General features: G+C 44.2%; 1 protein-coding gene across 2 annotated transcripts in view; it reads left to right on the top strand.

Annotated features, from left to right (window-relative positions):
- Nucleotides 1–10,236: 10,236 nt before the first annotated feature.
- BICD2 (BICD cargo adaptor 2) overlaps nt 10,237–14,997 on the top strand; it is a 169,107-nt gene continuing 164,346 nt past the window's right edge. Inside the window, exon 1 of one of the 2 annotated variants that reach the window (XM_073351569.1) lies at nt 10,237–10,740. In XM_073351569.1, coding sequence (XP_073207670.1) covers nt 10,513–10,740 — 228 coding nt within the window. In that variant the 5' untranslated portion in view covers nt 10,237–10,512. The remainder of the gene's footprint in view (nt 10,741–14,997) is intronic. The other variant, XM_073351568.1, reaches the window with a different exon arrangement.

Consider the following 14,997-nt stretch of genomic DNA (forward strand, 5'->3'; position numbering starts at 1 on the left):
CTTTTGTCGACAGAATACTTCTATCTCCTATGAACAAGGTTCGCATTGTCAACAGGAGAGCGCTCCTGCCGACAAGGAGCCGTTTATACTGCCACTTGCCCCACAAAACTTTTGTCTTTGGGGGGAGGAGGAGCTTTTTTAAGCACCTGTGAATGACAAAAGTTTTTTCATTCAATTGGAAGTGTAGACAAAGCCTTAGACTCACTACAGCAGTAGAATTGAAGAAACTGCACCAGGATCTCTGCTCACAACCTGGCAAGGATACTGGCGAGCTCAGGTACAGCATGTGGGAGAGCACTGCATTTAAACGTTGCGCCAGTTTGCCTTAAATTGTTTTTTAAACCCATTTTGTTAAAGTAGTGCAAACTTTTGTGTGGACGCTCATTTCACTTTAAAAAAGAACAGGAGTACTTGTGCACCTTTGAGACTAACAAATTTATTAGCGCATAAGCTTTTGTGGGCTAAAACCCACTTCATCGGATGCATAGAATGGAACATATATGCATATGCGCCACAAGTACTCCTGTTCTTTTTGCAGATACAGACTAACACGTCTGCTACTCTGAAATATTTCACTTTAAGAGACACTTACTTTGGTTTAGCTAATTGACTAAAGCTAAACTGAAATAAGCCTGATTTAAACCAAACTAAGAGTGTCCACACAGTGTGGGACTAATTTAGCTAAATCAGTTTCAAAGACACAACTTTAGTTAAACCCAGTGCAACTCTCTCATATAGTCAAGGCTGAGGAAGAATAAATGACTAAAAGTAGTCATTAGCAGCATTAGCTGGCTTTATGTGAGAGGCTGTTTTTAATACAAAGACAACAAATTAAAATGAGGAAATATTTAATAAAAATGCCTACTCCCTCCACCACTGTTCCCTCTAATCTGTGCACGTGTGCACACGCACACAGATCCTAAACCCCGCGCACATGGTGAAACACCGCACACACAAAAATTTGCACAGAAGCACAAAAATTTGCACAGAAGAAATTTTTTGAGCACACGGCCTGTCAAAAATGAGAGGGAACATTGCCCTCCACACTCATTCCATGCTGGCAGAACAGGGAGTGTGTTTTTTACTGAGTAACCATGCCAAGCATCTGCTGCCTGATATGCCTGGCAGATGGCGTGTCAGACATACTGTTATTGGGCCCTTCATTCATTCCTACTTCTCTACCTCTGGCGATAAGCCAAGCAATTATTAGGCTGGATATCCACTCAATGGGTAACCCCCTCTTCCATATATGCTCCCAAAGATCAGCCAAAACTTCCTCACTAGTCTTAGGAGTTAAATCACATTCTTCTCCTGCTCATGGACACTTTAAGAATTTAATTTTTTGACAAAAAGCTATTTTTCCTACATAAATGAATAGGATGCAAACTCTGCTACGGGCAGATTTCAGCCAGTAAAGACGTAAACTCACCAAACTTTCCTATGTATAGTAGTAAATGATGCATATACAGAGTACTCTGTCACTGCACTTCAAAGCACCTATTACTTTCCTGTTTTTTTGTTTAAGGACCAGTCATCAACACAGATCGGTCATGCATGTAGTGTCCAGCTTGATCTGTGAATCTGTAGCAAAATGTTTGGAATGTATTTTCAGCCCTTCCGTTTTATTTTTCTATTAAAAAACAGTAAAGTAGAAAGCTAGGATCAGGGAAATGTAACATAGACATGCATGACACTTACAAACCCAAATACAGTGGGCCAAATTCTGACAGGCCTTGCACACAGACATCTACTAGAAAAAATCTCTGCTAGCAGCAGGAACCTGGTGTTGGAAATTGGCCTCACCTATAGTCCTTCCTTTAAATCTTCATAATGAGCCCATTCCCCGGGCCCACCATGACAGATGACAGTGATGCAGAGGGCATTTGGAGGGTCAGGTAGTATGAGCTGCTTTTTTATAGCTGTAGCCATAGCCCTGATCTTGCAATGATCTTGCACCCACCTGTTCACAGATCATTAATTCCCTTCCAGGAATAATTTGCCCAAAGGGTCTGTGAGTGGAGGTCTGGCTGTCTGCCAGAATACAGATTTACAGGAGTTTTACTTCTTGCAGTGTGTGTATAGATATAGATAGATACACACACACAACACACACTGCAAGAAGTAAAACTCCTGTAAATCTGTATATATATATAGATGCCTGTTTTGGGGACCCAGTTTCAAGATGGATGTTTTCTGTGTCATCATTTATAATATCTGAACTCTATACAGATACATCTTAAACAGGCAACTGTATATCCTTGCCCTATTTTGATGCAGTTGAACTGGTCTGAAATGAGGTATGAAATTCTTAGCATTTATGGCTCTGATGTCTTCATCTGATACTTCACTTTTTGGGCTGTCCATGTTCACACAGCAGGAAACACCGTGGTAATTCAGGCTTGGTTGGAGTTGACTTTTGTTGTTAGCTCCTTGAATGGTTTGAGGCCTCACATTACAGTGTCTGGGAGATTCCACTGGGATATAGCAAGTGGGTTAAAATTGAAATCTTCTGAACAATAGGGAGTGACAATGTCTTGTTTTTCAAGCTTAAGCATGTTGTACTATAAATGGAGTTACACTTGGCCATGAACCTTGAATCAGCTGGTATCAGTCGGGGGTTTGTATGGTTGGAGACAGCAGAAGCGAGGTGATTGAAATGACCGTCACCTTCTGGCTAACTATGATCAAGTTCCCCACAGAAACTTCTTGAAGCAGATGTGCAGGTTGTGGACACATGCCAGCACATACACATTGAAGCCATCACAAGCTTTTATTATGCTAACTCCATCATCTCAAAGCATCAGGCAAGCTCTATCTTTGGCAATCTGCTCTTTTCCAAAAATGCCCACAGATGCCTCTGAAATAGCGGTTCCCATGTTAACAATTGCTGCTGAACATTTTCCTTCACATTTTCAACAAGACTATTTCGCAAAACATTGCAGAATGGGATCTGGTAATGAGACTCCAGTAGTTTTATGAGCCATCCAGAACACAAATGGTTAATTACTCAAATCTGGTCTATGACAGAACAATTAGCCCACTTTGTTAAGCTGTGTTGCCGTCGCTCATGATTTTACCATACCTCTTGCAATATTCAGTGTTTTCTTAAAACCCCAGCTCAGATAGGCAAGTGATTATGTAAAAATCTCAGCTTCCATTTAAAAAGAGAAACTAAGTCCCTAGTCCTTGTGGTTGAAAAGAAAACCTGAAAAGATGATCCGAGTACACCCTAAAAGCTCAGAAACCAAGACAAATGACAAAGCATCCCAAATTTATTATTTCTCCAAAATCTCATGGTTTTAAAGTCAGCCTCCTGATTTTGTTTTGCATCTGACTCATGGTTTTTGAATGCTTAGGGTTGGCAATATAACTGGTCAAGAAAAAGGGGGCGGAGGGGTCAACAAAATATTTCAAAAAATTCCCCATATAATTTTGGCTTTCAAGATTTCAAAATTCATAAAGTTTTGACCAGTTTACTCCACTGACTTCACTGATAGTACAAAAAACAGAGTGGAGAACCAGGCCCTGTGTCTCCCTTTCTCATCAAAATGATGTTCCCAATTTTAATGAACTCCCTTTGAAGTGTAAGACTAGGGCAGCATTTCTCAAACTGTGGGTAGGGACCCCAGAGTGGGTTGCAACCCCGTTTTAATGGGATCACCACAGCTGGCATTAGACTTGCTGAGGCTCGGGGCTGAATCCAAAATCTGAGCCCCACTACCCAGGGCTGAAGCCCTCAAGCTTCGGGGCCCCCCAGGCTGGCAGGGCTTGGGCTTTGGCTCCCCCGCCTGGGGTGGTGGGGTTTGGGCTTCCATCCCCCTTCCCAGGGTCATGTAGTAATTTTTGTTGTCAGAAGGGGGTCATGGTGCAATGAAGTTTGAGGAACCCTGGACTAGGGCCACCAATATGGTTCATTTCCTTAAGGTCCAGTCCAGATCCCAGATCTCCCATGAAAGTTGGAAAGTACCAGGGGCACAGACAACTTTCTTTATGGGGAAGTGGTGGTGGAGGAGGGGACTACAGTTAAAGAAATAATAGAATAATAGCTGTTGAATATAGTTTTAATGAACAGTTTTGTACCATGACTAAATTTGTCTACTTTTAATCAAGTGAGATAAGCAAGTTTCTCTTTCAAACTCAGCATTTCCTTTATTTATTAATACAATCCTTAAATTTTTTTGAGGGGGGAGAGGGGGATAAAGCTCCCGTTAAGCCCCCAGTTGTCTTTGTCCCTGAATACAGGGAAGAAAATTGCTCCTGAGTGCATTGTGTGCAGTCTCACCACCCTGGCCATTTTCCTCCTTGATTCTCCTTGTTGGGCAGCTGGGAAGCAGAGCTACTTGCCAGTTGTAGACAAGAGCGGCTGCTTCTGCCCTTGCCGGCTTGTATAGTTTGGGAGGGAATGGAAATTGGCAGAACAACAATGGTAGCAGGATATGAAAACAGTTGCAAGTCAAGTGTGGCAGGGCTACTCCAGGACTTTCATGTTCAGTGGGCCAAATTCTGATCTCACTGTGGTGTAAATCTGGAATGCATCTATTGAAGTCAAAGGAGTTAGTTACATCATCTTATAACACTGGTGTGAGATCAGAAGCAGGCCCAGCCAGTTTGGTTGCATATAGTGCATTGGGGGTTTAAATGAGTGTAGGGGATGTGGAATGGATGTGAATTTAGAGAAGAAATAATTGAGCGTGTATAAAAGCTGGGTGTTAGCTGTCAGGGGTGTGTGAGGTTTTTGGAATCAGGCCCCATACATACAGGTTTGCTATTAACACAGGACTCCAAGGCATTTTGAAACTGAAAAGAGAAGGAATTTTTGTTAGCTGCAGCAGACTGTTTACATCAAACTTTTGTTTTTCAGCTCAAGGCAAGTTTGTTACAGGGAAGAGAATTAGGGCATTACCTCAATATTCACATGTCAAATGCAGCCTCTCTAGATGAACCATGTGGAGGTTTGAGTTGGCACAAGTTCCTCAAAATAACATATTAGCTGGGTGGCTTCATGACTATGAGGTTAAACTCAGACATTAAAACACTTTATTAAAGGGGAATGTTTTTATATGTACCAAGGTGGATCTGGATGAACATAGGTAGGTGGAAGATTAAAGCAGCCTGAAAAAGCCCTGGAGCTATAGACACAGCCCGTGTTATATACTATGTTCTAATCCTCATGTCTGCTCGGACAGGTAATTGTTTTTTATTGTGTTTGGCACTTGCCCACCAATTCAGTACCAATTATTTTTGACATTAGGTGAAATTCTGGGCTGTGCCTGCTGCAATAAAAGAGAAACAAGCTTTGAACAAGTTGGGCAAGTTGGACATGCAGAGGGCCAAATAGTGCTCTCAGTTCCACTGGTGTGAATCTGGAGTACATTCACAGACTTCAGTGGAGTTACTCAGGATTTACAATGAGCGTTGCAGCTGTGCTGCTGTAGCCCCGTACTGTAGACACCTACTATAATGACGGAAGGGGTTTTTCCATCACTGTAGTAAATCCACCCCCTTGCGAGGTGGTAGATAGATCGATGGAAGAATTCTTCTGCTGACCTAGTGGCATCTACAATGCGGGTTACGTTGCCTATCTAGGTTGCACAGGGTGTGAAATTTTTCACAGCCTGAGCAATGTAGCTAGGTCGACCTAAGTTCTAGGTCGAGACCAGGCCTCAGAGCAGAATTTGACCCAGGGTACTTAGTCCTATGTCATGGCTTATAAATTAATTCTATCCATGGTGGAGAAGTAATTACATCATTCACTGTGTCCTGTTTACTCTTCTTTCCTAACTATCATTCTTTTATTAAAGGGTAACTGGCAACAACAGCTGATTACATTTCCCCATCAAAAGAGCTGCATCTTTTTCAAGTGGGATGGAGATAGGTTGGAGGATGCTCATGTATTATTGTGTAGAGAGCTACACAAGCCAACCAAGACAGTTGCAAAATCTATCTACCTTAGATACTTATACAGCTCCCCCACCCTCACCCCCATTTCTGTAGTGCTGTAGATAAATCTCTCATTAAGCATCTTTGCATAACTGTGTATCATTTTCATATGACTTTGTATTATGCCTCTTCATATAACCTTGTATTAAGTCTTTTCATATATAACCTTTATTTTCATATAACTTTATATCAAGTCCTTTGATATAGGAACTTTGTATCAAATCCTTGTCTAGAAACTTTGTACTGAGCCTTGGTATAATGTTATAGCCCCTAAGGATAGTTAAGGTAGAAGAAAAATGTCTTTTCGCTAGGAGTAGAACAAAATCTCCCCCCTTTTAATCAATTGCCCTGTTGAATGAGTAAGGCATGGAAGGCAAGCACCTCCAGTTGGAGAGGGGATGGAAGCTGGACCCACGAACAATAAAACTTGTCAAGTGGGCTCATTAAAGAAGATCAGACATATTGATGGCCTTGGGAGTTAGAAGTGAGAGCCCTCTTTTGAAAACACACTTTTTGAAAATAAATGTGGCAGCATTAAGACAACACCCAGAAGGAAACGTCACAGATGACCAGCTCACACAGACACAGATTTTGCATTTGCATGAGAGGGAAACTGCTATAAATGTGAGGTGTCTTGCAGAGGACCCCAGGTCTCGTCTTGTCAACATCGGAGCATCGATCCAGATCGACAGAAGCCTGGCTCCACCCCTCCCCCATCTAACTCACCAGTGAAGTTAAGGGGAGCAACTAGTTGGTAACAACAACAAGATGGAGTGTGCTGGTGTGTGTATGTGAGTGCATGAGTGTAATATATATCATATGCATAGGATACAGCATTTACTGATGCGTGTATTACCAATAAATTTGGTGCTTTGCCTTATCCCCCCTGAAAAGATCCTGCGCAGTACTTTAAGTACAAGAGTACCTGAGCACCCCACAGGTTTTAGTGCATTTATCCTCACATTAACCCTGTGAAATGACATTATTCCCAGTTGAGGGATGGGGGACTGTTAGATGGAGCCACTGAGTTGGGAGATGTGAAACCATGGAAAAGGAAGGGATCTTCAGAACTCCAATAGACATATGGAGGATTTACAGGGACAAATACCACATTACTCCTGATGGGGAAAATTATGGCAAGATGTTTACTTTCACACAGAAATTTACTTGCTGCTTCATTCTTAGGGCCATCCTTGTATAAAATGAAACGTGCCCCATCCAGCACACTGCCCAGTGTGACTGGGACCCACTCCTGTGTACCCACGACACTGTCCACATCAGCTGCTGTTGCTGCTTCTTCCTCCATACAGCTGGTTGTGAGGCTCTCTGATTTCTGGTGCTCCAGCCTAAAAGAACCAAGAAGCCAGGAGATAAAGCTGGTAACAAGGAAGGAATGTTCCTGCTAAGGAATTTATTCTCTGCCATTGCTAGCTGGTGCTAAAGTTAGATGAAATAACTGATGGGCATTGAGTCTGAAACTCTGGTTGGAAGGTTGGGTGTGCAAATGTGGTGAGTAGTCCTTGAAAATCCTGGGCCATATTCACAGCTGCATAGGTCTAAATATACTACTGCTGTGGTGAAATACTAATAATGAACTAACACTGTACAAATTATTTAACCAATAATCTTACTGGCAAGTAAGATTTTGTAACTTCTGCAAATTTCTATTGCTTATCAAATTATTTTCCTCTGAATTCTCGTCAGTTGCAAGCCTCTTCTCAATTATATGTCGTATATAGTTTACATAGAATGCTCATTTAGGCCCCAGTTCAGCAAATTATTTAAGCACGTGCATAACTTTAAATGTGAGGAGTCCTATTGAATTCAGTGGAATGACTCATGTGATTAAAAAAAGGAGGACTTGTGGCACTTTAGAGACTAACAAATTTATTTGAGCATAAGCTTTTGTGAGCATCCGATGAAGTGAGCTGTAGCTCACGAAAGCTTATGCTCAAATAAATTTGTTAGTCTCTGAGGTGCCACAAGTCCTCCTTTTCTTTTTGTGGATACAGACTAACACGGCTGCTACTCTGAAACCTGTCATATGATTAAAGTTATGTATGTGCTTATGTGCTTTGCTGGATCCGTGTCTTAAAGGAATATAAAGCTTTACCACGTGCTTTTGAGAGAGCATTACTTTAGCTTCACTGTCTATAATTAATCTTAACTCCAGCACCCACTCCTTTCCCCCTTATGCCTGTACCTGCTTCTGCAAAACCCTAAAAATTATAGTAAACTAATAAAAAATTAAGACAAACCTGTAATAAAATACATTAAATTATGTTCTTGCACAACCTGCTTATCTTTCCCCTTGTTTTCTGGTATTTCCGCCCAGCCCTACTCCACTCCATGGTCTGTAGTAATTTCTGCTTTTGTAAAAACAACAAGGAATCCTTCTGGCACCTTAGGGACTAACAAATTTATTTGGGCATAAGCTTTCGTGGACTAAAACTTCATCAGATGCATGGAGTGAAAAATACAGTAACCTTATGCCCAAATAAATTTGTTAGTCTCTAAGGTGCCACAAGGACTCCTCGTTTTTGCTGATACAGACTAACACGACTACCACTCTGTTCCCCTTTTGCGCTTATCTGTTCAGACTGTAAACTCCTGGAAACCAGAACCTCATCTTCTTACTTATCTGCCCAGTGCCATGCACATCAGTCGCACTATATGGAGAAATAAACAAGCTGAGTGAAAGAAGAATTACATAAAGACCCCAAAAGTAATAATATAATAACCACCCCATAAACAAGCACCCCCAATACAAATCATAATCAATAACTTAAGGTGTTTTTTTTAATTTCAAATAACTGCATTATTTAGCAACCATTGTACTTCAGTTAGAAATGTAGGGAGGAATCTATAGCAGCATTAAATGTACCCCCTTGAGTGAAAGCTAGAGCAATGGTACAGCTTTACAGTACAATAGCTGTAACTATTTAATTTAATCGGTTAATTCTACCAAAATGCTATATATCAGTTTTAGTTTTTGAACAATGAAGACAACTAACAAAAGCAGCACCCTCAAGAAGCATGCATAACATGCAGAAGTAAACACATGCTTCTATTGTTGCAACCTTTGTTCTCCCTTCCCTTTCCTCCCCTCCCATTCTTTGTGGCCCTCACTCTTTGTTACATCTTAGCTTCTAGCCAGGTTTAATAATTGAATTAAGATGATGTTGAAGTAAAAAGAAAACGGTACAGAGTTTAAGCATAGAAGTTTCTGGTTATCAGGGAATAAGGTCCAGATTATCAAGGTGTGCAAAATTCGGTTTAGGAATGGGTGGCATAAGGAATACATAATCTGCAATCTCCCTGGTTGGGTATTTAAACCCTTTCTTATGTGCTGAGTATTCACTCAGGCAAGCATTAGCTTTGATTTCACTGCAGCTATGCATGTGAGCAAGGGTTTACAGGATCACGTAAGAAGGCCCTGATGCTGAGAAGGCCTATGCACACATAATTAACTTTACACATGTGAGCACACATAATTAACTTTACAGGATGTGTACCATTCATGTGCACAAAATGAAGCACATGCCTAAATCCATATCCCTGGTTCTGCAAAGATTTATGTAATCTTTCAGCTGAGGAAATCAAAACAAACAAAATATTTTTGTTTGTAAGGTACCATGCACAACAATAGTGCATCAGTGAATAAATAAATAATTATAGAACTACAACAAAGAAGACAGACGGGGTTGACAATGATGCTGATGATAACAACTTTGGGGGGGAAACATTGTCCTGTGTTGTTTAAAAGCCAGAAGGCTGCCTGCTGTATTAAGTTCACTTCCATCACAGACAATGAGTCCGATTCCCAAAGGTATTTAGGTGCCCAGCTTCCACTGGTTTTACTTAGTGACCCCCTGTTTGCAATGAATACAGCCTCTGAAAGCCACATATCCCAGAAACTGTCACAACTCCGACTCCCCGCCCGCAATAATGTAGCCACCCAGCTTGGACGCGGCCTGTAGGCGTCACTGTTACAAGGGAAAGTTGCCCGGACGCCGATGATGATAATAACTCAGCCCGCTGCCAGCTTCTTCCCTGAAGCAAGAATTCCTCCAAGAGGGCTGGGGCTGCCTTCCAGCTGGGCTGCCCTCCCTGTGCATTGTGGGACTCGTAGTCCTCGGAGGCCCGCGTGTGCCTGGAGCTGGGCGGGAGGCGGGACTACACGTCCCACAAGGCCCGGCGGGCAGCTGGCTGGCCGTTCCTTTTGAATGATTTCACTGCGCTCTGCCTGCCCAGCGAGTTTCGCAGCCGCAGCCCGCGGCAGGAGTCACGGTGTAAGGGGCCGGCTGGGGCGGGGGTGCAGCCAGGGGCCAGAGCGAACCGAGCGCCCTGCCCGTTTCATGGCAGCCGGGGGAGCGGGCAGCGCAGCAGCAGCAGCGGCGGGGCCAGGTTGTGCTCGCCCAGGGCGGCCCATGGCAGCCCAGCGGCTGCGGGGGTGTTAAGGGCGCTGCGTCCGTCCCGCTGCCCGGCTCGCCCCGCAGCCCCCCTCGCTGTGTTGCCCCGCCGGACGGGGACGGGCGGCGCCGCTCCCGGCCGGCCGCGACGGCTCTGGCCATGGAGGAGGAGGACTACGCCAAGCTGGTGATGGAGTCGGAGCCCGAGTGGCTGCGGAGCGAGCTCAAGCGGCTCTCCCAGGAGCTGGGCGAGACCACCCGGGAGAAGATCCAGGCGGCGGAGTACGGGCTGGCCGTGCTGGAGGAGAAGCAGCAGCTCAAGCAGCAGTACGAGGAGCTGGAGGCGGAGTACGAGACCATCCGCACGGAGATGGAGCAGCTGAAGGAGGTGAGCCGGCGGCCCCGGGCGGGGGGGGGGGCCCGCCGGGACTGACTGCCCTGTGCCCGTCTGTTGGAGGGGGAGAGGGCAAGGCAGGGAGCGCGGGCGAGGGCCTGCGGCCCGTGAAGGGGGATCTGGAGACGCGGGGTGCCTCAGCCGCTGTCTGACCTTGGGCAAGGCCCCCTGAAACTTCGGGGGGCCACGCTAATCTCTGGGGTAACTCCGCTGCAAAGGCTGGAGTTACTCCTGGGAGGAATTTGGCCCATGTGTAAGGGGAGGCCGGTGATATATCCTGGGGCTGCAGCAAGGACTGATTCATTGCTGCAGAGCACCCTGACCTCTGCAGTGGGGAGGTGGCCCGGGAGCGCGCAGGATGCATTGCTACCGATGGATGTTCTGGGCAGGCATGTTTCTGTCTGGTCTGAGTCTGTGCGGGGCAGTAGCGATGTAATTCACCCTCCCCGGGAAGTCTGGCTTCAGCCTCTCTGGAAAGCAGCTGATGCTGGCTGCATCTTGGCTTCTTCCAGCTCAAATGAAGAGCATCATCACCACCATCGTCTCTAATGCAGCGCAGTGTCACGGCAAGATCCGGCATCCTCATGCTCATCGTTGCTGGCGTCATGCTGTGCAGCCCTTTAAAGGGGCAGCTCAGCAATTCCTCTAAGACCCTGTGCCCTTCCAATGACATCTGCTGTGTCTTCTCTCAGCTGGGCGCGGTGCACAGGAAAGAGGATCCTTGCGATTAATATACTGGAGATCAAGTGCCAGGCTGTCCTGTGGTGGTCATTGCAGGCGGAAGGGAATAATGGAAGCCTTAGACCATAATTCTGTTGTTTGCTGTATAATGGTACACAGTTCAGGTCTGTCCAGATAGCATTTCTAATATAAAACTCAGTTCCCTGAATTTTAAGGCTGCAATTTGATATTGGGATCAAGTTTTATATCTCTCTTGCCTTTCCTGTCCCTCCAAATAGAAACAGATTTTGAATTACATTATTTAATCTGGTTGCTTATAAAAGGGATATATGTGGTAGTGAACTACGAGTTCCTTAATATTAATCAGGTTTCTCCACCTAAGTACAAAGGTTATTGCTATTTTAAAATGGAAAAATTGTTGGTAGATAATATTTATTAGGAGTAGGCCTGCTTATAAAAGGCTGAATTGCTGATATTTAAATACTGGCTACAGAGCATTCACAGGATCCTTTCTGTACAGAGCTGATGTTTCTCTAGTAAATTAGCCTTATAATAAATACTCTGTAAAGACCAGCAAATGAATGAATGGCTGCACAATATGTGTAGAAATGCCATACCCGGTGCCAAAGATCCATGTACTACTGAGCCATTTGACACACTATGTCGGCCATCCATGTCAGAACTTTGACGTGACATGGAGCTTCCTGGAAGCAAAGTACAGAAATCAAATAATTGGCCTTCTGAGTGAGCATCAAAGTGTAAAGCAGCGGAGTGTCAGCCTTGTTATTGCTGACTTGTCAAACTCTTAGTACCAAATGCAGGCCCCTAAGCTTTGAAGACCCTCACCTCACAAGTGAATGGGCTGGGGAAGGGGAGATCCCCTTCCTCACCCCACCTTTCCCTGCTAATTGTTCGGGTGGAGATAATTTTCTGCAATAGTAGATTGGCAGGATAGCTTAACTTTACATTGGGATTATAGGGTAATTACATTGAGGATTTACTACTTCTCCCCTACCACTCAACCAGGGGTGGGGGCAGCAGAGAATATTCTCCCCCTTTCCCCCCCCAGACATTGCTGAAACAACAATGTAGTTATGTTGATCTAAATTTGAAATGTAGATCAGGCTTTAGAAAACTTACATTGATGTAACTGAGGGCTTGTCTACACAAAAACTGCATCCACAATAACCAGACTGGTGTTAATTCACACCTTTTGGGTATACTTACATTGCAACTAGACACGTGAGCCCTCTGACTTGGTCTCAGGCTGTGGGGCTGATTCACTGCAGTGTAGACTTCTGGGCCCTGGCTGGAGTCCAGGCTGTGGGACCCTCCCACCTCGCAGGGACGTAGAGCCCAGCCACAGCCTGGAAGTCTACACAGCAGTGAAACGACCGGGCAGCCCAAGCCCCATGAGCCAGAGTTAGCTGGCATGGGCCAGCTGTGGGTTTTTCACTGTAGTGTAGACGTGCCCTTTGTTTCAGTGCAGGTCTGAGTGTGTTTAAAACAAACCCCAGCTTAAGCTTTCTCCCAACAATATGGTTGCCGATTCTCTCCATATCTCAATCTTGTCCACCCTTGACTCTTTTGCCCCCTTTCCCATTGCAAGATCTGTCCTTCCAATCCCCTGGCTCACCCTTAATATCTGCTTGCTTCACTCCTGCTCTAATGCTGCAGAGCATCTCTGGCAAAAATCCCATGACCAGGCGTCTTTATTTCCTTGTGCTCCCCTGTCAGTCTGTCTGTGTTTGTTTGTTATCGCTTGTCTTATACTTAGGCCTGGTCTACACCTAAAACAGGTCAATGTGGCTACATCGCTCAGGGCTGTGAAAAATTTCCCATCCTGACCGCTGTAGTTAGGACAGCCTAGCCTGCCCGTTTAGATGTGGCTAGGTTGATGGAAGGATTCTTCCTGATTTAGACTTTGCATACCCAAGAAAGTTACACAGCTTTAACCTAAGGTGTGAAGTTAAACTGTTTTAGTTAAACCAGCGCAAATCCCTGTGTGGCCACTTTTTTATTTCAGGTTTAATCTTTTTTTTTTTTTTTTTTTAATGGTTGTGTCATTTGGAAATGGGTTTAAAAGCTAAACCAAAATAAGCCACTCTTGCACTGAAAAAAGTGTTCACATAGGGGTTTGCACCAGTCTGACTAAATAATTTGAAAAACTATTTAATTTGAACAGATGCACTTTTCCCTTTTAGACAGACAAAGCCTCATTTTGGTTGATTTGGAATCATTTTAAGATAACTAGAAATAAGCTGATTAAGGAAGTGCAGTTTAAACTGATGTAAATGTGTCTATGTGTCAAACGGGGGGTTGTACCGGTGTAACCAAGTCACTTTTAAACTGATTTACTTACACTGCTGCAAGTTTTCTAGTATTGCTCAGCCCTCAAAAACATAAATTCTAGGTGTAGATCAAGATGCCACTGTGAGGCCTTGTGAAGAGGATGGAGCCATATGGAGTAGTGTGTGGAACAAACACTTCCACCCTTGTGGCCTCCCTCATCCCCAGGGAATAATAAAAATAATAATAATCCCTAGCTCTTCTGTATTGCTTTTCATCAGTAGACATCAAAGCACTTGACAAACTCCTGAGTCCCAGTGCAGTGCTCTAGCCACTAGGACACACTGCCTATGACTATGGGATGCTGTCTTCAAAATGGAAAAAGATAGGAAATTAACCTTTTTCTCCCCCTAAAGCTAGAAGATTGCTGAATGTTGTAGAGTGCCTCAAAAATGAAGACAACTTAAAGTCACAGGTCAGCAATTATTCACTCCCATGGATTTTCTCCTGCCTTTGATATTCAGCAGGATTTTGCTGTGTGTGTGTCCTGTTCTAAGTATCTCATAGATTCATAGATATTAAGGTCAGAAGGGACCATTATGATCATCTAGTCTGACCTCCTGCACAACGCAGGCCACAGAATCTCACCCACCCACTCCTGCGAAAAACCTCTTGCCTATGTCTGAGCTATTGAAGTCCTCAAATTGTGGTTTAAAGACTTCAAGGAGCAGAGAATCCTCCAGCAAGTGACCCGTGCCCCATGCTACAGAGGAAGGCAAAAAACCTCCACTTCCAGTCTGCCCTGGGGGAAAATTCCTTCCCGACCCCAAATATGGTGATCAGCTAAACCCTGAGCATATGGGCGAGATTCACCAGCCAGATACCCAGGAAAGAATTCTCTGTAGTAACTCAGATCCCACCCCATCTAACATCCCATCACAGGCCATTGGGCCTATTTACCATGAATATTTAAAGATCAGTTAATTGCCAAAATCATTTTATCCCATCATACCATCTCCTCCATAAACTTATCGAGTTGAATCTTGAAGCCAGATAGGTCTTTTAGCCCCACTGCTTCCCTTGGAAGGCTATTCCAAAACTTCACTCCTCTGATGGTTAGAAACCTTCGTCTAATTTAAGTCTAAACTTCCCAATGACCAGTTTATATCCATTTGTTCTTGTGTCCACATTGGGTACTCCTACCCTTCCATGTAAACAATCCTAGGAGCAGCTCAAGTACCCTGCTGAATCCCCTAATCCAGTGGTTCTCAACTCTGGTCC

Source organism: Lepidochelys kempii, chromosome 7 (genome assembly GCF_965140285.1).
Source record: "Lepidochelys kempii isolate rLepKem1 chromosome 7, rLepKem1.hap1, whole genome shotgun sequence".
NCBI lineage: Eukaryota > Metazoa > Chordata > Testudines > Cheloniidae > Lepidochelys > Lepidochelys kempii.